A 27,646-nucleotide genomic window follows, 5' to 3' on the forward strand; every position below is an offset into this window, starting at 1 on the left:
AGGGTAAGAAAAATTCTATTCATTTGATGTATAATATGTATGTGTGTGTGTGATAAACCGATTGAGAAAAACTCAGGGAGCATGTGAAACTATTTGATGATAAAAGATGAGGAGAAAAAAAAGATGAGGATGGAGAGTGAGATGAAATGAGAGAATCATAATATTAGGAGTAAAAGTATTCACAGGAAGAGTAACATTCACTGAGAGTAATCTAACTGACAATGAATTACTTCCCAGTTAAATCTTAATGTTACTATTTCAGTGATATTTTAATTTTACTTGTTGTTTTGCTAATCATCATCATCCCAATCATAACAATCTAAATGATGACACTTTGTTAGCATCCATTGGATTAAGTGATGTGATTTCATGTGATTTGAGCACAGAGATTTTTTCTAATAATCTGTAACCAGAATTTTCTCACAACCAAATCTCAATTATCATAGTAAATGCCGAGAACAACAACAACAACATTATCATCTTCCTCTTTGACAGTTGATCATCATCATCATTAAACACTTCACTTCATCATTCATCATTTTATATCATCTTTTTGTCCACTAGATGGTGAAAATTATCAATCATCACAATTTTTGTCTTTTACTTTAATCTTCCCTTTGTAATATTAAATCAACATTCAGGTTGATTGATTTTCATCAATTTTGGTAATAAAAATCAATTAAAGGTCAACGTTAATCATGGTAAGTGAACAATTTATTATTTTAAGTTCACTTGATTGTAATAATCATCTTTTGCAATGATAATTTTTCTGATTATCTTGTTGACATTCATCGGTTTTATTTAATGTGAATTTCATGTTGAAACATTTCATGGTTCTAATAGATTATGATTATCATGAAAATCTCTGAGTAAGTGTTTTTAATAAAATTCTGTAGGAATAATACAATAGAAGATAAAAGTATTTCTCTTACGAAATTCTTTTATCATCATCTTATTATCAAATCTTTTCTGTAACATTTTCTTTCAATGGAAGATAAAACTTTCGTCCAAATTTGCAGAGTATTAATATCTTTAAGAAGATAATGAAAATACTATCATTTTATTCATAGAGAATTTGAAAGATAACCTAATATCTTCACCTCGAGAAGGAATCTAATCCATGTACCACCTTCATCCACTCCCAACACCAACATGATGACAACTTTTATTATTCCAAAATTCCCTGAGGCATTTTCTTCACTCAGTTCTCATTTATTCAATACCCTGATAAGCACATTCACTTGTTATATTTTCCTGTAACATTGAGACAACCTTGTGATTGAATTCCTGTGTTATACTTTAATTAACAATGTAATATGTAAATTAATGAGTTAATCAATCACCATTGATTAATAATTCTGCCAATGGATTAACATGTAACCGTTTAACTAAATTTATACAATTATTGATTAGTTAATGAGTCTTTGTTATCCTTTTCCTGATTTTTTCGAGTTGTAAATACAAAATCAATTATCATTAACAAAGACAATCAAATGGTAATGATTAACATTTATCTGTGTATTTGGTTGAATCGCTTTAATCATCATCATCATTTCTTAATCGCTTGATTGTAATGATTACCGATTAACTGGATGGATTAAGACAATTATTGATTGTGATTTATCATCACAATAAGAGATGACAATCAAATCTCTACTTATTTAAAGACATTTCAGATTCTAATCTAAGCTTTTCACTCTTTCATTGATAATTTCTAATTGAGATTAGATTGAGATTCATTATTGAATTGCAATTTTATCTATTAGATTTTATCTTAACCTGTTATTATTAAATGATCTTAAATTGAATCATGTTAGTCTTTATTATGTGAGGAAACATTTGAAACAGAGTTTCAGTGAGAGATAATAATATATCCGGAAGTAAAAAGGATAATATCTTAATGACGAAGAAAATGAAAAATCAGAATCAACCAATTCGTTCAATTTGTTTTTCCAGATTTCAACTCCTCTGGCTGATTCCATTAGATACTCAGAAAACTAATCGATAACAGTTCATCAAGCTCATTAGAACCAACAAAAGATAACATCATTGATTTTATTCTGAGATGAAAGTGATGAAAACAATATGATGTTTTCCATGGTTATCATTAAGATTTTGTTCAATTCATTGCTTTTTTCTTGGTGTTGCAATGAAACCATCAGGAGAAAGTTGAACAGGGAAGAGGGGGTGAGATACTTAGAGCTTCCTGTTCATGGCTTCAGGGTAAATTCAATGATAATTTGACAAGAATTTATGAATTCGAGAGGAAACCTTTTAAAAATAAATTCTCAATCTTTTCTCCCGCTTTCTTTTCATTCATCTGAATACAAGACGAAATCATGTAAGGAAAAGTACAAGTGATTCGAGTTTGGTTCAAATGAAGAAAAGTCAATTAAGATGAATCGAGGAAAAGCCAAAAGAAAAATATTCACTCACATCGAATTCTGATTTGATCGAATTGTTTGTTCATGTTAACCATGAATGCTGAATATTCATTCCTTCCTCATGATTATGAATCTTTTACCATTCAATTTTCATCTTCATCATCATTTTCTCTTCTTCTCTTTTTTTACTATTCGTACCATCATCTTTTTTTATGTTTATTTGCCTTCAAATGTTATTTTCATTTCAATCTTTTTTTTTTCATCTTCCCATGATCATGACGATCCTTATGGTTCCAATCCATTTTCATAGTAACATGTAATCCATTGAGCAACAATCAAATACATTAGACTTCATCATCAACTTTATCAGCATCATCACCAGAATATAATCATTATCATCATCATCTTCTCATCTGATGTCTGACAAAAGATATAACTCAATGTGTCATTTACTATTTGATAACTTTAGTCTTTCACCGTCACCTCTGAGTATTTCAAAGTCTCAGTTTCATATTTTTCAATGGAAAATTTTGCTCAGCATTTCATGATATTTAATATGTTTCCTTCATCTGATTCACCCTTTATTCAATTTGTCTTATGTTTTCTAACTTATCATCATCATCGAGATTCATAATCATCACCATTATTCATTCAATCATCTTGAAAGATGAAGAAAATTTGAAATGATGGAGAAAATGAAGAAAAGATAATCTTTCATACTCACTTGTTAGTCTGTCTGATATATATTAATAATAGAACTTGAAATTGAAGTTAAGGTAATTGCGCATTCACATTGAATTATCTCAACTGAATAAAATGATGAACTTTATTAACATCACCCAAACTCTAATATCAACTACCTGACAATCAGAATTTTTGATAAACAGAGAAAAAAAATTTCGATTACATGGAAAAGATTGTATTGGTTCGTGTACAATGTTACGAGTTTATGTTTGATTATCAATAGAGAAGAAGAAGAAAAAAAAGATGAGGATGAAAAATTGCAAAAAGAATATACTAATAATGATAATATGGAAGAAAATTATGATGATGATGGAGATGGAGATGGAGATAGGAAGAGATGAATTACTGGGAGAGTAAATTTACCATGAGAATTATTTTTACATTCATATTTCCCATGTTATCTTTTGTCTGTCTTATTGATTGGAAACTTTATTATTAGATAAAAGTTATTAGTCTAATGAGATTCCCTTCAGGGGTTAGTTATCAAAAGAAAGTAAAAAAAGATAATAGTTGGATGATGAAGGATAATGATGATAATGGTAATCATGATTTTGAGGTGATGATGATCATCATCATCATGAACAGGAAAAGGAAACAAAAATGATACAAAATTCATTATCATCTACCTGAAGGTGTTTATCATATCGATTTCTCCCCTCAGATAAATTCCAGCTTAAAATAACATTCTACTTGGATGATCCTCTTTTTGACATATTGGATAATATCACACTCAGAATTTTATTTCAAATCTTCATGAATTATCCAGTTTGACTGTTAATTAGTTTCAATAATTAAAGAATCAAGAGTCAAAATTGATGAATAGATTAAGAGGAGAGAAAAATAATCTTCTTAATTACTCATTTCCGTTCCAACTCTTGACAAGAATCAAGAGTTTGAATCAACAAGAATTGAGAAAAAAATAGAACATTTTTTTTCTCATTATTTTCACATTTTCATGATAATTTTTTTTTCTTTCTCTAGTTTTTGATTCATGAAGAACAAACAAATTATATTCATAGAGCAGTTTCATGCTAATCTCACACCCTGTCAACTGTGGTGTGTCATGCTGAGTTACTTTAATTACAATTATAATCACTGAATCATAACAGTTAAGTTGATAATTTGATTCGCCATCTTGATGAATTCATTTTCTGTGTCTTTGCTACTCAGTTTCAATTTCAGTTGGAATAATTTTCAACATTATAAATTTTATTGTTGATTCTAAATGTAAATGATTTAATCTGAATCATATCAAGAATCGTTGTGATCCAATTTATTTACCATCTTAATCAATAATTTGTGATGGTCCTAAAGCTTGATAGTCAAGTTACATTACTATTGTTATCCTAATACCGATAATATCTTAATCTTATTATTAACCAGGGAGGATAAACTAAGGAAACATCAACATTTCATTATAACCAGAATCAAGGATTAGGTTGAATATTAGTTCTGGTTACGATTTATAATAATTAATAACTTGATTAACTGTCAGTTTAATTACTGATTATTGCAAGAATGATGAATGGATTTTTTCACTTTTATATTCTGATAATTGAAGTATAATTATTACCATAATCAAGAATATTGATCTTGATCAAAGTTAATTAAATTTTCTATCAAGTTTAAGATTTTCATCTTTCTATCTCCATTGAAGATTCATGAGACTCCCTGTTATTTAGATGATGAACTGATTCATTCTGGTAATAAATTGATCAGTTTCACAAGCAATTTGTCAGAATTACTATTTACTATTAGGTGAAGGCAATTGAAAGGTAATTGAAAAAAAAAGAATCCGGAAAATAAACTTCATTTTTTATTCTATCTCTTGATTCAATTTCATGATAACATGAAGATATAGAAAATCTTAATATCTATTTACCATGAACATGAGAAGTTGGTACAATATTAAATTTCCAAAAGAATGAGAGTTCCAATTTTCGATTAACTTTAAACTTGCAAGTTGATTGTAAGAATTAATCAGCAATAACCATGTAATGCTCATCAATCGATTGGACTAAATTTTGAAAATCGAAACTCATCTGAAACAAAAATTCATCAGAATGATCACTCTGGTGATTTCAATGATTGAATCGGTTAATTTTTCTTTCCTTGGAACTGGAAATAGTTTATGGCTTCATGGGAACATGAATTCAGATGAAATAATGGCAACAAAACTAAAATGATGAATAAACTGCTGACTAGTGAAACGAATTCGTAGTAGAATTGAAAGGAGAAGTTCACCAAAATCGGCAATCTAAATGTTCTGATTCAAGAAAAACCATGAATTCTGTTGGGCTCAACAAATTTGTTTCGAAACTGAAAAAATGCTTTAGAAAACAGAATCATCTTAATCTTACTTGACTTATCTTATTCTTTGAACTGTTCATCATTTACCTTGAAATAATAAAAGTAAAACTCATGAGAGAAATACATGATTTCATGGTAATAGCGAAGATTGTGTTTTCTTGTTCTCTGAATTTCTGCAAATAAAAACATCGAGTCAAGATAATCTCATATAATTTAAATGTTAACTAATGTACGATTTCAATATTATTTTGCTTGTATTATCTTAAGTGGGTGAATATTAATATCATCTGCTATTCTAAACGATGCTGTTATATGAACGAATCTGAACATTTCTCTTTTCTCCAGCTCGAAACTTTTTTTCACCATTTTCATTTTCTTTATCGCTTTGGACTAAACCAAAATTTACGATTATGTTCATTTCCTATTCCAAGATTACCTGATGTACATAAACTTTGTTTCTTCATGAGATTTTTTATCTATCTCTCTCTCTCTTACCAGTATTATTTTGGTAGAAATTTTCAATGGTAACATTTATTATCATTACATTTTGACCAATGAACATCATGTTGATGGTTCTCTCTCTCTCTGTTCCCAATGAACATTAATCATGTCTAATTAGATTAGACTTACTTATGATATATTCAAATGATGATATAATAATTTTCGAGAAAGTTTTGTAATCCACACAAATTACAGTTCTCACAAATCTAAATTTCTTCAATTCTCCTAACGATTCATTGATTGGTGAGTTTAACTCTTTCTAAGAAATGAAACCAATTCACTTCTCATGTTATTGATCTTGATCATATTGTTTTAAATTGATTCATATCATGTACCTTCAATAGGGAAAAACTTTTTTACTTATAAAGGTTATTAATGTATCGAGATTGTTTTTCCTCTGATTTTCATCGATATAATAACATTTACGATCAATTGCAATACCCTTTAGCATACCCTCTTTCTCTCTCATACACACATTTCTCTCATCTCTTTCCTAACATTCCCACTTGCAATTGAAAAGATGAACATAATTCCTGAGAAGAGTAAATCTCCATTCCATTGTATTGATATTACTATTATATCATTTCAAACTATTCACTGATTCAAATGTATTTTCTTCTCATGATATCATGAAAAAATCATTCAACCAAATGAGTGTATCCATTTCTATCAATCATTTACCCTCTCATGCCTCAATATTATGTTTCGAGCTGCATTCAAGTTGACAATTTGATTTTTCACCTTCGACTTTTGATAAAAAATTGGTTATTAACAATATCGATATAATAATCAACTATTATATCAAAACTGTAGGTAAATCAATGATCATTGCTGATGAAAAAAAGAGGCAATTTACTAATTATCACAATGAGATTAAGTGTCGCCAGGAAAGAAGACTAAAAACTGCTCCATTTACTTACAGTTTATCTTGTTTCAAATGTTTACATTGTTAATTATTTAATCTTTTCGTTAATCCTCTTGATAATACATTATGTATTATCCTTTTGTTTTTACTGAGTTATTGCTTATTCCATTGGGACATTTGATTAGCAATGATGATGAGATTGTTTACTTTATGTTAATCATTGAAGATTAGGTAATTGTTTACTTAATCGTTCTCGCAAAAAACGATTATCATTGATTCAGTTGAAACTGGTCAGTACTTCTAGTGGAGATTTAACAAAACTAGTCAAACAATTGCTGGCTTTTCAGAAACAATTAGCATCAAAAATCAATTCCTGTCCATTTTTATCGAGGTAATTTTTGATAAAACGACTAATTAATGATACAAATTATCATATTGCTTCACTCAATCATCACAATTTAACCATCATTAATCCACGTATTTGATGTTTGTGATTAATTTGCTCTACTTAATTGTATTCATAGTGATGATAAAACATTCAAATTTCATTGTAATGTTAACATTAATCATTTTAAGACGTTGATTGTTGATCATTTTCACTGGATTGTTGAAAAGTAAGTCGTAAAAGTGAAACATGCAACTTGGTTTTATTCATATAAATACCAAAAGTTTCAAGTTGGTTCATGGTAAAAATTTTCTAAGCATTTTTCCACCAATTTTATTTCCTTTACTCATGCTGACCATTTATATATGAATTAGATTAAGTTCTTGAAGTTGATGATGATCTTCATCTAGATCATTAAATATTTCATCCTTATCTTCATCACTTATTTAGTTCTCACCTACTAATGCATCATCATTATCTACCTTCTCAATATCCTGAACTATTTCGATGGAGAAATTTTTTCTCTCTCATAAGCTCAGGCCTAATTCTTATACCTTTCAAGAGCATAAATGATGCTAATGAATTCATGGATTCAGGTTATTTACTCGGTGTAATTTCATGGTATTCATGAAGCTGATGATAGTTTTCTGATCATGTGAGTTGAGAAAAAAAGTGCAATTGTTGGTTGTACACGAATGAAGAATTGTGGGGAAAAAAAGTTCTGAAAAGGGGGAAAAGTGAAAATGGTTTTCTGTAGAGTTGAAATATTTCAATTTCCTGTCATCAGAAAGAATCCAGAACTTTTTTTTTATTCTAACTCAAAATTCTGTATAATTCTGAATAAACTAACAGAATAATTCTGTCAGAAGGAAACACACAAACATGTAAGTGGTTATCAAGAGGAGGAGGAGGATGAAGATGAGGAGAGTGAGAAATAGCTGAATCTAGGAAGATAATTATGTTACAGTCCAAGGTGAATGTTGAATTGAATTGTCAACGTTGTTTATGTATGAATGAATATATTGATTTCTAAATGAGATTCTAAGATGAGAAAAAAGACAAGGTAGAATTTTTTCAAAACAATGTTTTCGTTTTTCTTCCTACTTTTCGAACTTATTTCGACATTTTCGAAAGAAAAGCTTTAGAACTTTTTCTCAGTAAATATTTAGACTGATAGAAATGAGAATATGATAACTAATTTTTGTTACCACAAATAACGAGATTCAATCATTTGATTCCGTTGCCTCTTAATCCGAGCTCTATTATCTCAATGGGTATTCATGGGAATTTCTGGGAATGAGAAGTTTTTATCCTTATTTGGATTCTCATTGAACTCTGGCAGGTAAATACTCATAATACAATGAGGTTAATAATGTTATTTAGGTGAAAGGTAAGAAGAGATAAAAAAATGGATTCTTTTTCCTCTGATACTTATTTTTTTATCTTCTGGTCACAATGAACATGATAGGTTATCATCAATGGACAATTTTTCAAGTACATTCATCATTATCCTGAGCATTGGTCAGTAACAATGAAAATAGTCATCATAATCACCGAATTTATCAATAAGATGATGAACTATTATAGATTTTTTTTCTTCTCCATCTCTATCTTTATCTCTTTTCATGAGCTTTCAGAACTCTTTCTGGACTTACGAAATCTGTCAATTCTCATTAGTTGAACTTTTTTTTGTATCAAACTTTTCTTTTCATGATCAGCTGAATTATCTCAAACTGTTTCGTATTTTTTTCTGTATCTCCTCACTTTCTTTCTCCATGTAAGGCTCATATAGTTTTCTCTCAGCTAATCATGAAACAAACATCTGATTACTGAGTAATAATAATGATAATATTTACCAGAGAAAACTAATATTGGCTCAGAGCTAGAACTCCATTTTTACCGTTAGTTTTGCTTCTCTCATCAAATAAAAACAATGATAATAGATAAAGTTCATTTTTCTCTGATTCGATTCTCGGTGATTTCTATCTTGTTATCTTTTCCATTGATCTGTTCATGATACTATACTTATCACTAAAAATCTTTTGATATAATTGAGTAATGAACAGAAAAAAAGAGATGATAAATCAAGAACTGAGAGACTCAATTGGAAATTGTTTCTCAGCATTTGATTTGATTGGTGAAAACAATGTAACAAGATGATTATTAATCTAATTAACCCACTTGTCTTCAGTAGAAATTAATTGTTGAGGTGGAAAATAATCAAATGATTTCTCACAATTTCACTTTTAATTTAGATTCAGTTACGATGAAAATACTCATAGGAATTGTGTGATAATACTCATATAAACTTTTTCTTAATAATTATCAGTGAATATTATTTTCTGAATAACATGTTACCTTAATCATGACCTCATGAACTTCAGATAATTTAAATTCAGAGCAACTTGTTCATCTTTTGCCGATTTTTTTTGCTGATCAAGTTGATTAAATTACCAACTTTTTCGATTGTAATTAAATCGTTGATTTAACTGAATAAAAGCTTAGAGGTTTACAAAGGCTTAACTTTAATTGTTTCCAAATTGAATCAACTTTAGGTGAACGTTATAATTTGATTTAAGTGGAATTGGATAGAATGAGGTTGGAATGGGAATGAAGAAGTGAAACTTTTCAAATCATTGAAAGTTCTTGTTATCTTCTTAGTCTCAACTATCTTCTTTTATATCATCCTGTTAAATTGGAGAGAAAATTATCAAAATGTTCTGAATAATTCTGATGATGAACAATAAGAGGTTTAGTTGGTTCTGCAAAAGTGACGATGAGTAAATAATAAAAGTCATATAATTACTTTTTCTCATCAGAATCTATCTTATCTTTCATGAACAAGAAATTATAATCATTTAGGTGTAACTTTCCCCCTCTCTCCATGAAAATAAATGAACATTATTCACAACTTTTATTGCATCTCTATATTATGAACATTAGCTAATACCATAAGATAAACTATTCCCAGAGGCTCAGAAATTAACAAATCATAAGCATTTAGATGATTGTAATGATAAATAACATTGCGAAAATAAATGCAATTGATTGAACAAAATTATATCATGGTATCAAATTTCATGTGCTATGGATGGTTCAGTTTCTGTTAATAGGATGAACTTTCTTCCTCGATTGTTCATTCAATTGTTTTATTAATAACATCACAGAAATATGACAGAAACTAAGACAGTCAAAGTTAATTACATATGAACATTTGAGTAAAGTTTTAGATGAACTTTTCTAAGTTCAGATGTTGCATATGAGAATGAAAAATGAGCATCACATGACATTGCATTTGAGAGTGACACTAATATAATAAGGAATTTATCAAAAAATTTGGAATACAATATGGATCTTCTGTTGATATTCTGATTCTGAGCATGATAAATTCATTTTAACCATTGATTTTTAATTCATACCTAATCAACTTCCCAAATTTCAGTAACAACAATTACTATCAAACATTTTCTCTGATTCAGCTTCATCAAATTTTACATGATAATAATTATTTTTTATTTTAATGAACTTTTCATTAGAGTTATGTGTTTTTCTGGTACTCATAAGCATGTCTTTTTTAGTTTACTTTATAATGATAATTATACTAATTGTCACAAGAATAACATGATTTAGATAAACATAAGATCATTCATTAAAAATTCAAGAGTAATCAGGGTGAACAAGTTGGAATATGATTCTGTTTTTTCATGAACACTTCTTGTTCCATTGACTTTTGCTCTTAAGACTCGATTGTGATATTATTAGCTCAGTTCTATCCTAAATAAGTATTTCGAATGGTATATTAATAATACTTAAGTATTAATACTCAAGTAATTATTACAAGAGTTTACATGGTTACTTATCAAGAAGTAGATGAAATCAGCTCATTAAAAAACAGAAATGAATGTTACAAGTTTTAGTTTTATTATCGATCGATTTTAGTCACTATCCCCACAAACAATTAAAAATATTCAGTATTTTAGATTATCAATCAAAACTTTTTTTACGATGATAAAAGAAACGACAAATAAATAAGCGTTGGCTATGCTATGACTTCTCATGATTTCTCATCTACATTTTGAATTCTCTACGGAAACTATGGAGGCATCTAGTGAACCTTTCTCTAAGTACTTTCTGAAACATTCTCGTTGAGAGGTTATCTCAAAATCTATCCACAGAACTTACCAATCTAGCTGTAAATACAGCAAGGGAAATGAGTTTGAGGGTAATTTTATTCATTCGCGCAGCAAAGGTGATAACGACAATTTATAAGTAGTTAGATAATTAAGAAATTCAAATTTACCAATGTTTTGATTGATAATTAATTAGTGACACCATCAGACTTTGTACCATTAAATAATATAACAAGTCTGACCACCGATCTCCTGCCTCCGGTTCATAATATACGTTGTCGATATAAAATCTCCACTGATGATTACACTATCCACCGCACCGAAAAAAGTTCCTACAGAATCAATTTCACCAGATTTCAATCTTTCAGTTGCTGCCCAAAGTGTAGCCAGAAACCAAAACTTGCCGCCCTCAAAATTTTCGGTTTTGTGGAGGTTAATTACTCCAATCCTGTGAAACTGTGCTCCTCGTATAGTTGTGCGGATATTAACAAGGATATCACCACGACCACAATTAAAAGTTTGAACAGGGTCCGGTTTTAATTCTTTGGAAATACAAGTAGCGATACATAAAGGGAAAGAATGGGATGTTAAAAAGGTCCTGTAATTAATTGGATCTTCTACAAATTGTCTTGTTATCCAAATGTTTGCTTTATTGCAGAACAATCACTTAGAGACAATTCCTGAAAAAAGTTGATACAAAGGTTACTTTGGTGAAAGTTTTGGAAAACATAATTAAGTGAAGGGTAAAAAAGACGTTTTTATAAAGATTAAAAGATAAGATCAACAAATCACTCATTTTAATTGAAATTTGTGAATTTATAAAACGGAATAATTTTTTAATAGCTTTTTTATTAAGGTTGCTCATTTTAAACATCGTATTGAGTGAAACAACAACAAACAGGAAGGCCGTACTTTTCAAATAACCTATTATTTATTTCATCTCTTTCTTTTTTATTTGTGGTGGTGATCAATTTCGGAAGATATTTTTTCATTATTTCCGAATAACCAATGGAAACTGGATGATCTCGGCAATGATAACATGTCAAGCAATCCTCAATAGCATCTTGCGAAGGTGATGGAGTTGATGAGGCGAGATTCAAAGATGCACTGGCTTGAAGAGATGTTGGTGAAGAAGAAGTAGATTTTGCGATTTTGACAGTTTCATTTGCTTGAATAGATGATGAAGGAGAGTTATTCATAATAACGAAAGCATCGGGTTGGGAAGATGATGAAGGAGATAATGAAGGACACGGGGCATCAAAACTTTTCACAAAAACATCGGATAGGAAAGATATAAGTGATGTTTGGGCCTTCCTTTTGGATACTGACGGATGGGATTCAAAAATACTTTTCCGCTTTTTGGCCAGTGATTCACTTTCATTGATTTGGACTATATTCGAAAAAAGGAAATTAATGATTAGATTGATTGTTACTTATATTACCTTCCGAAGAATTGCGAGAATCTGAAACTATTTCAACATTACCCATGATTGTATTGATGAGAAAAGAGAAGAAAGAGTTTATCTTTCGACGAATCTAAGTTAAAAACCAGTTTGTGTCTTGATAATTAAGAAAAAGAGTCTTTTAAAAAGACATTAAATTAACAAAAGATAGTTATTGCTAGAATGTCTAGATGGCGCAGAGAAATTTCAACCGCGTTTTACGATTCACGAATTAAAAACTAAATCAATTAAAATTAAATTAAATAATTAGATTAAATTAATCTACTCTTTCTATGAATGTAATAGCTACGGAACAAAGTTCAGGTAAAGGTAGAGGTTAATGTTGTTTGTTATTACTGTTTTTAATTAATATCTTATGTCATTTGATCTATCCGGAGTGTATTGTAGTGTTCAAGCCGTATTTGACCTGAGAAAAAACCAGATTTTTAATCAAATTGACTTATCTCCTCTTAAGCTCTTGAATCTATTCAATGGACAATCAAATGATTTGTCAAAATGGACAAATTATCAGCCAGCAATTGATCAACAATTAGGTAGAAATGGATTCAAATGATTTGTCCGATTGGACTTATTATCTGCCGGAAATTCATCTGATGGATAAAGTTCTTTTTCCATATAGTTGTAACAAAATTGGTAGGTGGTAGGGATTGCCATAGACCAAATTTTGACGTTGAAGAAAACATTGAAACGACCTGCTCCTAAATCGGTCAAGGAAAAGATCGAGAGTAAAATCAAAGGTAATCAATTGCTTATGAAATATGTTTATTTTCGTTGTTCTGGAATCGAGGATGAAATCAATGGTAAATTTGAAGAACAAGTGAAAATATTGGAAAAGGCTCGTAAGTGTTTATTAGAGTTCGCTGCTTTATTTAATGTAATTAAATTTGATGTACCTGAAGATGTTTTGGAGTTCATAATTTCCGAACACAATCAGATTTATTGTGGTTCTAAATATGTAAAAGTTAATATAAAGTATGAATAATACGTTATGGTGTTTTTATCGCATTCGATGTGCTTGTTAAATGCAAAAATTGTGCTTATTGTTTTATTGATTATTGTTACGAAAGAGGGACCTTTCGTCTAGAGGACGAGGGTGATGTAACAAAATTATTGATCTTCACTTATTGTTGTGTCTACAACGTTACTATGATGATGACCATGAATATCATGGTCATCAATGATTGTCACGAATGAACTTATTGATTTAATAATTAATAGAATGTTCTAGAAGGTGATCATGATGTTCATGCCTTCGTTATCATTATCCATACATTGATACATTGTATCTTTTAATCAGTCCCACTTCCCTCTTCCCTTAGTCAACATTAAAGTCTAAGTCTTTTATAATAATTGTGGTTATTATTTAATATTAGTTAATATTGTGTTAATTAATAAGGTGAATAAAGAAACTCTGTTTCATTTGGCGACCCAGGCAGGATCTGCGGATCGAGTTCTCAGTGATCATTGGTTAATTGTGAAATGATTTGAATTCAATTGAACCAAAATTTATATACAAATTGGTGGAAAATATTCAATTAAAATCAATTGAAATTTGGTAAGCTTTTATTTAATTTATTTTGTGTTAATAGTAGCTACTCTGAAGCAGCTTAAAGAGCAAGCTGGAGTGGTGATATTAGTCACAATTAAATTATCTAAATTAACCAAAAGGTTAACCATTATTACGTGGATTGACTTAACAGCTTCAAAAGCAAGTTGGTCAGCTTCACATTAATTAGGTTTTGTGATTGTAATTAGATTTTAGATTTAAAATGAATTACAAAATTTAAACCCAAATTCTAAGACAAAAAAAGTGAATAAGTTGTAGTTAAAAAAAAAATGTCGATCATACAAAATGGTATTTTCACTGAGTCGAGTTTGAACATTTATCGATTAACTGGTGATAATGGTCAGGACATTTTCGATTGGTTCGAGAATTTCGAATTCGAAACTACGGCTGTTGGTTGGGATGATGAGCTTCGTTTGAAACGATTCCCAATGTTCATTGCTGGTACTATAAAATTATGGTACTTATCTTATGTTAAAAATAAAAATGTTGTTGACTATAACGTCGTGAAGAAAATGCTGTTAGCTGATATTGTCAATCCGGAGTATGGACACACATTGGAGAACAAATTATATCAAGGAAAACAAAAAGAAAACCAATCGATTTTGTCATTTATATTGGAACAGATAAAATTATGTAAAAGAGTTAATGTTCAAATGGACGAAAGAAAAATCATAAGGTTAATCATAAGAGGAATAAAACCTGAGATATCACAATACTTCGCCCAGTTTGAGATAAACTCGGTTCATGATTTACTCCAAAGGGCACAAAGAGCTGAAATTACTCATCAACGAGCTAGTGATAGAGGTTATCAGAGCTCAGGTAACTCAATGGATGAGCTGGTGCAGGAGATAAATCAAATGCGAGCTAATATCGATAGATTAGCTTCCCGACTTAATTAATTAGTTTTATTGATAACTAGGAATTTGGTTAAACGTAGGAGATGCCACATAGTGGACTGGTTGTTGTGTCAACGGTCGCCTCCTCCTTATCCAACTCATTGCGCTATTGGTGGCAAGGGAGATGGTTTCTTAAATTACGTGGCCGATGGATCCATGGGAATTTTACATACCTTGTTCTAGTTTTAATATAATTAATTATGTGATAATCAAGTTAATGGAGATCTTATTGCAATTTCTCATTCTAACTTGGATTAATGTTTAAGAAAATGTTGAAAGAATTTGTTATTTGAATGAATTATTTGTAAATTAACATTCTTAATGTTAATGTTACCATATTATATGTTATTTATTGTTATTAATCTAATTGTATTAGCTGTTTTCTGCTTTTTAACAGTAACCTAAAGATGACTTCAGAGGAATTAAAGGATAAAAATGATAACTTCGTCAAGGTGGTAGGGATTGCCATAGACCAAATTTTGACGTTGAAGAAAACATTGAAACGACCTGCTCCTAAATCGGTCAAGGAAAGATCGAGAGTAAAAAAGGTAATCAATTGCTTATGAAATATGTTTATTTTCGTTGTTCTGGAATCGAGGATGAAATCAATGGTAAATTTGAAGAACAAGTGAAAATATTGGAAAAGGCTCGTAAGTGTTTATTAGAGTTCGCTGCTTTATTTAATGTAATTAAATTTGATGTACCTGAAGATGTTTTGGAGTTCATAATTTCCGAACACAATCAGATTTATTGTGGTTCTAAATATGTAAGTTAATATAAAGTATGAATAATACGTTATGGTTGTTTCGTATTCGATGTGCTTTAAATGCAAAATTGTGCTTATTGTTTTATTGATTATTGTTACGAAAGAGGGACCTTTCGTCTAGAGGACGAGGGTGATGTAACAAAATTATTGATCTTCACTTATTGTTGTGTCTACAACGTTACTATGATGATGACCATGAATATCATGGTCATCAATGATTGTCACGAATGAACTTATTGATTTAATAATTAATAGAATGTTCTAGAAGGTGATCATGATGTACTGATCATGATCACCTTCGTTATCATTGTATCCATACATTGATACATTGTATCTTTTAATCAGTCCCACTTCCCTCTTCCCTTAGTCAACATTAAAGTCTAAGTCTTTTATAATAATTGTGGTTATTATTTAATATTAGTTAATATTGTGTTAATTAATAAGGTGAATAAAGAAACTTCGTTTCATAGTAGTAAGTTTATAACTTGACTTGAATTATTAAAATCTATACTATATATTTCAACTCTTATTTCTTATAGTTATTCATGCTAATGCCAATGCGATTCTTCAAAGTTTTTCTTTTTCTTTTAAAGTTTTTAAAGTTTAACATTTAAAGTGATCAATGGAGACGTCATAAATTCGATGATAGTGAAAACTTAAAGATTGATTAGAATCTAATCATTGGTTCAACGAAATATCAAAAATTTGCCATGACCATTGTCTACCCATTATATAAAAAAGTAGACAAAATCAGTATTCATCGACATAGTGAAAAAAGCAAAGGTGATCAAAACGCAGGTCTTCATGCAATATCTATAATTAAAACATTGGATAATTTTGTAGAGATCAATAATAATGATATATCCACATCACTGCGAGAATATAGCAATGTAAGATCAAAGGTCATGATCTTTTACCAAAAAGCAATGGAGTAGTTGAGTGCTAAAATTCCATAAAAATTGATGAACAAATTTTCACAAACTTTTCATAATTTACTTAAACCAATAGATGTACCTGAGCTTGTTGATCTTGCTTGTAACTGTTTATTATTTGGATTTATTGATATTTACTAATAATGAAGATAATCATTCAATAAAAGAAAAACTTATTGTTTTAATAATTGATCATTTAGAGGAATCATCAATATTGATAGAAAAATTAGTTCGAGATTTAGCAGAGTTTATCACAAAGTTTCCATAAGCAGCTGGTTTCAATTGAGTAATCATTTATTCAATTTCATTTTCATCATTACCTGAACCTAATTAAAAAGACATGAGAGTAAATGAATTTGACAATTTAGATATAAATTTTTGGTACCGGTAATTGGTAGCAAAAACAATTTTCAAAATTGTCGAACTCATTTACTCTCATGTCTTTTGATTAGTTAATTAGATTTGGTTAAACAAATAGAATCAAGTAGATGATTAGTTGATTAGATAATTGTAGAGAGTTAGATTAATTGTTTGTCTTAAAAAAACCAGCGCCTCTGATGCACTTCTACAAGAAATTTTGTCCTTTTATATTTTTAAACATAACTAAACTATTACCTTTACTCACAATAATCATAAAATTGGTTTACCAATACAAATTAAAGAGACAATCTGAAAAAATCTAAGCAAAAACAGTAAAAACAATTGGCATTGAGTCTACCTGGAAAAATATTTATTTACATCAAATTTTCTCAATTTCAATTTTGATCCAATTGTACTGGGCTTATACCCAGTACCATTAGTACCATGGGCCCATTAGCTAATAAGCCATGAATTTTGATTCGATTTTGTTATCGCTTTCGATGCGCAATAAATGCGATATAAATTTACCGTCATTTCCCTTTGCTGTATTGTTAGGTATTAATCCGCACTTCCTAAACCCTATTGGTAATCGACGATTGGTAACAATTTACCTTTGGATTAACTTTAGTTCCTTTTCTTCTTCCAATTATCATTTTGATTTTAATCATTTTTCTTTATTTTAATCTTATAAAAAATGACAATTAGACCTATCAACCTTAATAATGGGTTAATTCTGTTTTAATCATTTAATCATCTAAAGATAACCTTATGAGGAAAGTATATCTTCTGTTTAGCTTGATTAAGCTAACGTACATGTATTTATGTTTCTTTTTGATTTACTTTGTGTTACGGAAAAAATTCCGTAACGAGAGTTTCAATGAGAGTAACTGATTGAGACTCTTTGACGATGGTCGTGCCAAAGAAAATCTGTTTATTTGTTTTGTTTTTACCCTTTATATACTACATTTTTTGTTTCTAATCTAAAGAAATTATGATTCCTTTTTAAAGGTTAATTGGTTTGACGAGATAAGGGAGAAGATATACTGAAAGGAAACGGATAGAGAAGGATAAAGAGAAGGTATTGTAATAAATGAGCAAGAGAGAGAGATAAGAAGTATCATAATCTTGGGATTATACAAGGGGAATTAAGGTAATTAATTAATTAATTAAAGGTTAACAGATCAGGAGAGGGGAATTTCTGGTGTACATTAACTCTTTTGGTTGTTAGGTTGATTAAAGGTGTTAGTCTTTGTTTATTTTGTGACATGTCCCCCACTTGATGGATAACCGTCTCGGTTATTTAAAGGTTTTTAATTGTATCGTCGAAGTTTTGTATTAAGACCTCGAAATTCGCGTTTTTCACTTCAATTGATAATTCATTCGATAATTTTAACCAATTGGCTCTGGCTAATTCCATGTATCTCTTTGATTTGAATTCGTTCACTTCTTTTTTGGTGTAATGCAGGTGTAGCAAGCGATAATAGTAGTATGATCTCATCGTGTCATATAACGGAATCATTTGTTTATTTTTTTCTTTTATTGATTTAGGAGAAGGTTTGTTAGCTTTCCTTTGATATTCACCTTTCATTTGAGTCGCCCAGATAAGTAGTTCTCTTAATGTTTCTTCCATCTTTTAATTTGTATATAATTGATTAAAAGTTTTATTCATAAGTTTTTTTTTGAATTAGAGAGAAATTGATTATTATTTCACAGAACCCGTTCGCTTTTTTGGCTCACTGTTGAGAAGGTTATTGCCAGAGGAGAGTTGACTGTAGGTAAACAATGTGTTCAAGTTTCTTCTAGTTTATTGTCGATTGGAAAACTTAATGAATTAATTTTTACCAAGATTTTTTTAATGGTATTTGTGATGGGAAAGAACTTGATTATTAGTTGGGTTAACTTACGAGGTGGTTGTAAGCGTTGATTTATCGTTGTTTGATTAAATTTTCGATGAACTGATAATTTTGATGTTTGGTAATTATCACTTAATAGGTAACTTATTTGGTTAGAATTATACTTCGAGGGTTAACTGGTTGTTGATTAGGTCACTTGGTTGAAATAAAAACTAATGAAATTTTTCACTCTCATTAAAACTCGGGACTAATAGTCCTCATCGTGGGCTCCATTTGTTACGGAAAAATTCCGTAACGAGAGTTTCAATGAGAGTAACTGATTGAGACTCTTTGACGATGGTCGTGCCAAAGAAAATCTGTTTATTTGTTTTGTTTTTACCCTTTATATACTACATTTTTTGTTTCTAATCTAAAGAAATTATGATTCCTTTTTAAAGGTTAATTGGTTTGACGAGATAAGGGAGAAGATATACTGAAAGGAAACGGATAGAGAAGGATAAAGAGAAGGTATTGTAATAAATGAGCAAGAGAGAGAGATAAGAAGTATCATAATCTTGGGATTATACAAGGGGAATTAAGGTAATTAATTAATTAATTAAAGGTTAACAGATCAGGAGAGGGGAATTTCTGGTGTACATTAACTCTTTTGGTTGTTAGGTTGATTAAAGGTGTTAGTCTTTGTTTATTTTGTGACACTTTGTAAACCTAAAGGCGCCATTTCTTATTTTAAATTTTGTTCTTTTCTAAATGCTTTCCCCCCATTTAGAGTCTATTGATACATTGATTTAACCATAGTGTTAATCAGTTAGAGTTTTACTTTGAAACTGTTCGTTTCTAATTCTAATTCAATTAATAAAATCCATTTCATTGATTAATCTGTGCGCTTAATTACGGTCCTAAAAGTACAGTACTTGTAAGATTAGATTGTGAAGGACTAATCGCTCTTCTGTGTTCGTGAATTAATCAATAGATAAATTGTGAAACTCTAGCGAGACTCGGTAAAGTTCAGCCTATTGGTAAATGAACTCCCCTGTTTCAATAGAAACACCAAGTTACTCAGTCAATTCTCAAAATCTTCCCTTCAATATGTAACCATGAAAATCTAAATGATATTCTTGAAGATAGATGGCATCCATTGGACTATCATGAAATTCATGATAGATTTCTGTTCTGTTCAGATGAGAGAAGAATTTGAACTTTCATTCTTTTGGGTATGATTCTCTCTCATCTCTTTTTCCATGATCAGTTGAATATCAGTGTTAAGTTGATGACAGTTTCTTGTTTCTCATCATGAAGATAATCATTTTTCATCTTGAATCTCTCAATAATTTTTCATGAAATCTATTCAATTCTATGAACAGATAACCTAGAAAACAAAATACATTCTACAAAAGTGTTTACCATTTTCGCAACAATCAACTGAACTCTTTCTAAGAGTAAATATAAATAACATTTCAAGTTCGAGACTTTAAATTGAATATTATTGCTTATTGATCTCATTTTAATTGTCCAATTCCAGGCTGATTATCAGGATGATCCAGTGACCTACTACTCGGACGATGATATGGTCATGAAAAGAAAAGGTAACATCCCTTTTGGTGGATTGCGAAGTAAAAAAGGTCATCCAATATATTCCCGTGAAGATATTCGTGAACAGTATTGTATTAATCGTAAGGAACTTCAAGTTTTCGAGGATAACATTTACCATCAGCGAGGATTATTTGGATGCCTATCAACCTCTCACCTTCCAGACAACAGTCCATGTAAGAATTCATACCTTTTCTCATGTATGCAAAAAGGAAAATGTTCAACTGATTTGGAACCAGAAGATTCATTTCGGTAAGTTGAGATATTATCTTATACTTTTCTCCCTGAAATTTTATTAACCTTCATGGAAACAAAAAGAGTAAATGTAATTTTCTGCAAACAACAATCATGTTAATGGAGAAGATAAATTGATCATTCACTCAGAATACTCATAAGATTTTGCAGAGATAACATTTTGTTCACAATTACCATGAATACTATTACCATTATCAGAATGGAAAAATGTTTCTAGTAATTATCATGATGAGAATAATTTATTCACATAATTTTACTTAATATAAATCATCATGTTAATGATTATCTAATATTATTGAGAGATAAAAGATTCAAAATTAGTTCATTTTCCAAGTAAACCAGAACTTTCAGTTTATATTCATCAAGGTGTCCCAATTGATGGTGTTTAATTTGTATCATCATCATCATCATCAGAGCCTCTCCCAGTTATCAACCATCTTTCTCAATCTAATGATGTAGATTTAACTGAAAAAAAAGTTTCCACTCCCACCTCCCGATTGATGATTTAACATATTCAGAGTGATGAAAATTTCTCACTCCCAGAACCATCACTCCGATGGACTGATAAAACAACATGATAATATGATGAATAATCTTCATGATGTCTATTGAGACTGAAAATTCAGTTGTTATCCTTGAGAATTACCTGATTTACTTCATCTCTCTCATATTATATTAATACTAATAGAAAGATGATATTTCCATTTACAATATTGATCTGGTTCTGATTTTCATCTTGAACTTTCACAAATGTTTCACCCATAAAGAATACACCATGTATTCATTATAACTTGATTCAGTTTTCATCTTTAATCTGTGATTTTTTGCTCTCTATCCAATGATTGCTTATTATTACACCGATGGTATTAACCTTTGATAGGATGAAGGTTAATAACATGATACGTTGTGAATCTATCAGATGGAATCCATTTATTATGATTATATCTCATCTTTTATCTTTCTCGTTATTTTTTTTGCTCCTATCACCATGAACATGAAACATTCTGATGATGATTCTCATAAAGATTTCAAGCTGACCAAGAAAATGCTAACATCATTAAGATGGTGAAAAAAACCTTTATTCAGTAATGATATTGTTACATGAAGAAAATGTGATGACACCAAATGATAATAATGTATCTTCATCGTGTTGTAGTTGATTTCTTGTTCTAATCATCATGATTTTCATCCATATTAATTCATTTACTGAATATCGTTCATGGTGGGAAAAAAGGAGAGATTCTATCTGTTCAACTATTCTGAATGAATCGTTATTCATTTAGCTATTGAAAGCTTAAGTAATAATAATACCCTGAAGAAAGTGATGGAAACTAATTAATAGTAGAAAAAAAAAGTTATCACTTTCATCATTTTTCATGTTAAACTCATGAAAACTTGGAAACTTTCATCTATCAAAAAGGTTGAATATTAATGGAAAAAGGATAATTAATAGAGTATCAAGTTTGCTAGTTAATTAGTTGTTGCAATTGTTTAATATCGTTAAATTGTTTGCTTATTATTTTCCATCTCTTTGATATCATGTTTACAATTAGAACTTGAAATTCATTCAATTACATGGAATATGAATTGTTTCAATGTGAGAACTTTTTGTCGACTGTTAATATTTCGATTAACATTTGGACATTTTCTTCATCTTTTTTCTCGATTATAATTAAAAATATAATATTTACATTCAATTCTCCTGAGAATCATTTCCTATTTACTTCTTATGTCCAGTTTTCTCATGGTGGTCAAAATGTTATTCCCAGTTATCATTATTTATTTTCATCATTCCTATCATCATCATCATCATGATTCTGTCTTTTACAATTAAAGTTAATCACTTTCGGCTATGAGGAAAGGTTATTATTTGGTTATCCTTTTGATTTGTGAATGAAATGTAGCAACAATTAATTGATTGTGAAAAGTTAACAGAATTACATTGAAAGAGAAGCAAAAAATTGACATTAGATACTTTGTAAGCTTTATCGATCACAAATGAATGATAATTAGATTTGATTTTTGTTTAATTTATTAAAGTGATTAAACTTGATAATATTTCAAATATTTTACCAATATCAGTTTACCGAAAATGTAATCAAATCTAATTGAAAATTAATCTGATTACTTGGTAGCAATAGTTTCAAATTATCATATAAATTAGGTAACAAATGGAATCTAATTATAAGATGATAATAATAATAAATTCAATATGAGTGGGCGAAAATCGAGCTCAGGTTTCATCATGTAATAGCCTCATGATATTTCAATGGGTCTAATCAACTTACAAAATTTTAGTTAATTGAATAAATAATTTGCTTCAGGTTAAAGTTGACTGCTAATTAATGAGAATTGGGGTTTATTTAAATGATTAATCTCCGGGATTAACTTTGAAAGTTGATCAGTTGAGAACTTTTATCAGAATTCAAATTGTTTAAAATTCCAAAATTCTGAATATTCTGATCAATTCAGTTTATTTTGAAATCTAGACAAGTTTGAATGAAAAATTTATCACCAATAAATGTGAACATTATGATTCAGTTCATCTGTTTATCTCAAAGTTTCAGTTTTGTCTGAATCGATATAAACTCAAATATTGAACAGGGAAAATATTTCAAATGTTACATGGAAAAGTATTATTATTATTGGTCCATTGGACATTGGTCATTTTTAGATATACAATTCACCACAAAATACTACTCCTCCTATTATATTTTCATTGAAATCAGGGAAAAATTATCATGGTTATTGAAACATTTTCCTTATCCTTTTTTCTGGTTAATATTTGAAAGATATGAAATAATAATCTCCATGTTATTATGATTGTAATAATATTAATTTTTTATTACATTTTAATGTATTTTTTTGACTTTTGTTTCAATTTTTGATTGGTTTTTTATTTATATTTTATCATAGAAATCGGGTTATTGGAAATGAAAGTAAAAGTTCATCGGCTCGTCGATATCGGCATTCTCGAGGTAATGATTATGATGATGAAAATGTGAATGACGAAGATGAAGATTCTGATGGTGGGTTTAAAAGACGACCTAAACCTCGAACTTGTGCTCTTCTTGAACAATCCAAAAGTTCTTGGTCAGCTCACCATCATCATGGTAAAGTTTCATCTTCATCCGGAAGTGGAGGAGGTTCAGGCTCGTCGACAAATTTCAAGGCATTTGAACGATATCCAATTTCGTCCAAAACCAATACATCACAACCTTGTGGTAAATATCAAATTGATTAGTTAATTATTGAGTTTCTCTTTTTGGTTCTAATTGTACAATTAATTTCATTTCCCGTTTTTCCAGAACTTAATTATGTCTCCGGATACAAGTTAAACTACAAGCAAATTGTTTCAAGTAATCGTCCTAATGTACTCGAGTTTAAAATATCCAAGGTGAGCATTAGTTATTGAATAAATTACAGAGCAATTCAGCCACTTTTTTGATATTCTTTTCACGATTACTCAAAAACTACGCGAGCGATAAGGTCCATATTTTGTCTAAGGAAGTTTGACAGATACTCAACTATCATATTTCAAGGTCGTAAAGGTTATTCGTTAAGGTTATGGTTATTGAGTAATCGTAAAAAGAAAACCAACAAAGTGACTGTATTTAAATTTCTAATCATTGTCAATTGATAATTAAAGGATCTTCCTGGTTCCTATTCATCAACGAGTAAAAGTGTTGATGAATTAAATGCAAATAGTTCATTGGATTCATGGTCAGCCAGATCTTCAGCCTTACGTCCATCATCAACAATAAATCATCCACAATCAACTGATTATCATCAGAATCAGTGTCACCCTGGATACGATGGACAGCAACCCCAACAACCAATTCGAGATGAAAGGACGAAACATGTTAGTTTTGATTGTTCTAATTTAATTCGTTCGAATACAGTTTCGGCTGGACTTGAAGCATCTTCCCCACCCTCATCATCAGCATTATCTTCAATCTTATCAGGACTTCCTCAGCCTTTATCTTCCTCCCTGTCATCACATCATTTCCACCATGCAGCAGAATCCTCACCTTCACAATTTCATCGATTATATAGTTTATCCTCTACAACCACAACCACTACTCAAATCGATGCTGCTTTTTTAAACCAACTATCACCTGATTCAATTAATCCAATTAATCCTCCTCACAATCCTTGTCAAAATTATCACCATCAACAGGTAAATCAATTCAATTCGAATGCTCTTTGTGCCCAATCTCAGGAAAGGTTGATCACTGGTTCCTTTAAATCAATTGAAAAATGTGATTCAATTATGAGAAATTTAAATTCCTCTTCATTATTAGCTAATCAATCACTTCAACAATTAAACCAGCCTTATCTTCAAATGAATAAGCCCTCACAAGTACGATCAATGAGACGAGTAGTAATGAAAACTCATGCAACTCAAACTGAAACATTACTCGCCCGAGGCAATCAATCAAATCAACCTAAACTTCCAGCGACATCAAAAATTGCAACACAATTTGATCAAGTTTCCAATTTATCACAATCAATTCAAAAGCACAACAATAAAGGTGATAATTTGAATTCTTCCGATAGGAAACTTGATGAAAATTGGAAAAGATCATCCGGTGAATATGATGAGGAAGATGAAACAGATGATGATAGATATTATCATAATAAGCAATCATCTTTTAGTCAACTTAATCAATCGAGTGGTAAGCAATCTAGTTACCATCGACAGGCCAAACAACCAACAGTTCAACCGCAAATTCAACTTCAACAGCAACATAAACATCATCGATCCCATCATCATAATAGTTATCATACATCATTTGGTTCTAATCGTCGATTTCAAAGTTCACAAGATGATCCACATGATAACAATTCTTTGAATGCTGTGAATGATATTGGAAATGTAAATGATCCAACTGCACGAGCGAAGATGTTGACATCTCAAGATTCGGACGATGATGGTGCTCGAGAATCGTTGAAGTTAAGGGACCGAGTTCGTGGTTATAATAGTCAATCGAGAGATTCTCAGCCAGATGAACGTCAATCCAAGGCTAGAACTCGAGTTCGTGCTAAAGTTCAACGAAGTTTATCTACATCAATTGATGATGAACGTTTGGATGTAGAGATGGAAGATGCCGACTGGTCAAACAAAGCAACAAATGAATCAAATGATATAAATAATGGACAGAAAAGCAATAATAATAATAATAATAATGTTAAACTGTTATCATCTGAAGATGAGAAGAAAAATTTATCTCAATCAAATGAAGATCAATTTGAAGTAACTCATTCAACTACTTCATCGATCTACAATCAACGTAATTTTGTCAAATCAATTTCATCTGAGCAAATTGATTATGATCAATCACAATTAGATCAAACATCAGGTAGGGTTAGTTATCTTCCATCAGCCGCATCATCATCGTCTAGCCATGTAATCAGAGATCGAAATGTTTCCTCAGCCGATTTCCGTGATATTGGTCTTTATCGAAGGCACTCAGTTGCAGCCGATTTTATTAGTGACCTTAGTGTTCCGGTTCTTTATCCACCCCCTGGGTTTGAGGATCGTTCAAGTCCAACAGTAGCCAGTGGAGTGCCGGATAATATAACCCAAGCATCTACAGGGACAACATGTGAAAACATCAAACAAGAGACAATCAAGTTAACGGTTAAAGGTAAAAGTGTTTCAAGTAAATCATCATCTCTTGAATCAACCTCATCTTCATCATCATCTTCTTCAAGTAAAGCCTGTGCTTCCGGTGATGGTACTGATGAAGGTGATCATTCATTGACTGAAATGGACGATGATGCTGGTAGAGGTGCAGTTGGTGGTTGTGAAGGTGATGATAATGATGAGGATGATCTAGATTCACCAACACTGGTCAGTGAACTATCAAGTGGACTGATTGAATCATCTGATAAACAAAAGGGAAAAAGCAAAATAAAGTTAAGTGATAATATGAAAGTGTCTTCAATTAATCAACCTGAATCTCAATCAATATATAAAGTGATTGATAATAATTGTGTTAATCAACTGACAAATGAAGGTCAAGTTGACTCTGAAATCAGATTATTATCATTACCATGTAGTGTTTGTGAACCAATAATCGATACCAATGAAAATGTTGATCTGGTTTCTCCGGTGAAAAGTGAACCTTCTGAGGTGGAAAGTTCTGTTCAGGCTGAAGAATTTCCTGGAAATCGTAAAACATCCGGAAGTGGATCATCTATTTACATTACAGCAGCTGAAGAAGAGGAAGAAGATGATGACGATGAAGATAAGAATGGAAAAGGAAAGGGAGAGCTAATTGAGAATGCAAATATCACCAATCAAAGTGATGAAATTTTTCATGGTGATAATAATTTTCAGCAAATTAATGAAAAGCTTAACCTAATCAAAGGCTTCCAATCATCATCTGCATCTTCATTGTCATCGTCTAATCAAATTCAAAGTGTCTTCGAGGACTCATCCAACATTCCCTCCCCACCTCATGGTGAAATTGAATATCATCCAGCTCATTATGAGACTGAACCAAAGGTAAGAACCTAAAATGATGACAAATTAGATTGACAATCATCTCATTGATTATGAACGATGAATGAAGGTAACATGAAACTCAGAGTGTTGGAATAAGTTTATCCTTTTTTATCCTCATCATCATCATCATTATC

At 30.4% G+C, this 27,646-nt stretch overlaps 1 protein-coding gene across 2 annotated transcripts in view; it reads left to right on the forward strand.

Moving 5' to 3' along the window:
• Positions 1-27,646, forward strand: part of LOC128386665 (serine-rich adhesin for platelets-like) — a 40,243-nt gene continuing 12,597 nt past the window's right edge. The window contains exons 1-6 of one of the 2 annotated variants that reach the window (XM_053345731.1): positions 2-701; positions 20,676-20,995; positions 23,915-24,222; positions 24,307-24,395; positions 24,648-24,860; positions 25,179-27,512. In XM_053345731.1, the coding sequence (XP_053201706.1) occupies positions 699-701; positions 20,676-20,995; positions 23,915-24,222; positions 24,307-24,395; positions 24,648-24,860; positions 25,179-27,512 (3,267 nt within the window). In that variant the 5' untranslated portion in view covers positions 2-698. Of the gene's footprint in view, positions 702-20,675; positions 20,996-23,914; positions 24,223-24,306; positions 24,396-24,647; positions 27,513-27,646 lie in introns of both variants that reach the window. The other variant, XM_053345730.1, reaches the window with a different exon arrangement.

The sequence above is a fragment of the Panonychus citri genome, unplaced genomic scaffold (genome assembly GCF_014898815.1).
Source record: "Panonychus citri isolate SS breed McGregor unplaced genomic scaffold, ASM1489881v1 Contig00072, whole genome shotgun sequence".
In the NCBI taxonomy this organism is placed as follows: domain Eukaryota; kingdom Metazoa; phylum Arthropoda; class Arachnida; order Trombidiformes; family Tetranychidae; genus Panonychus; species Panonychus citri.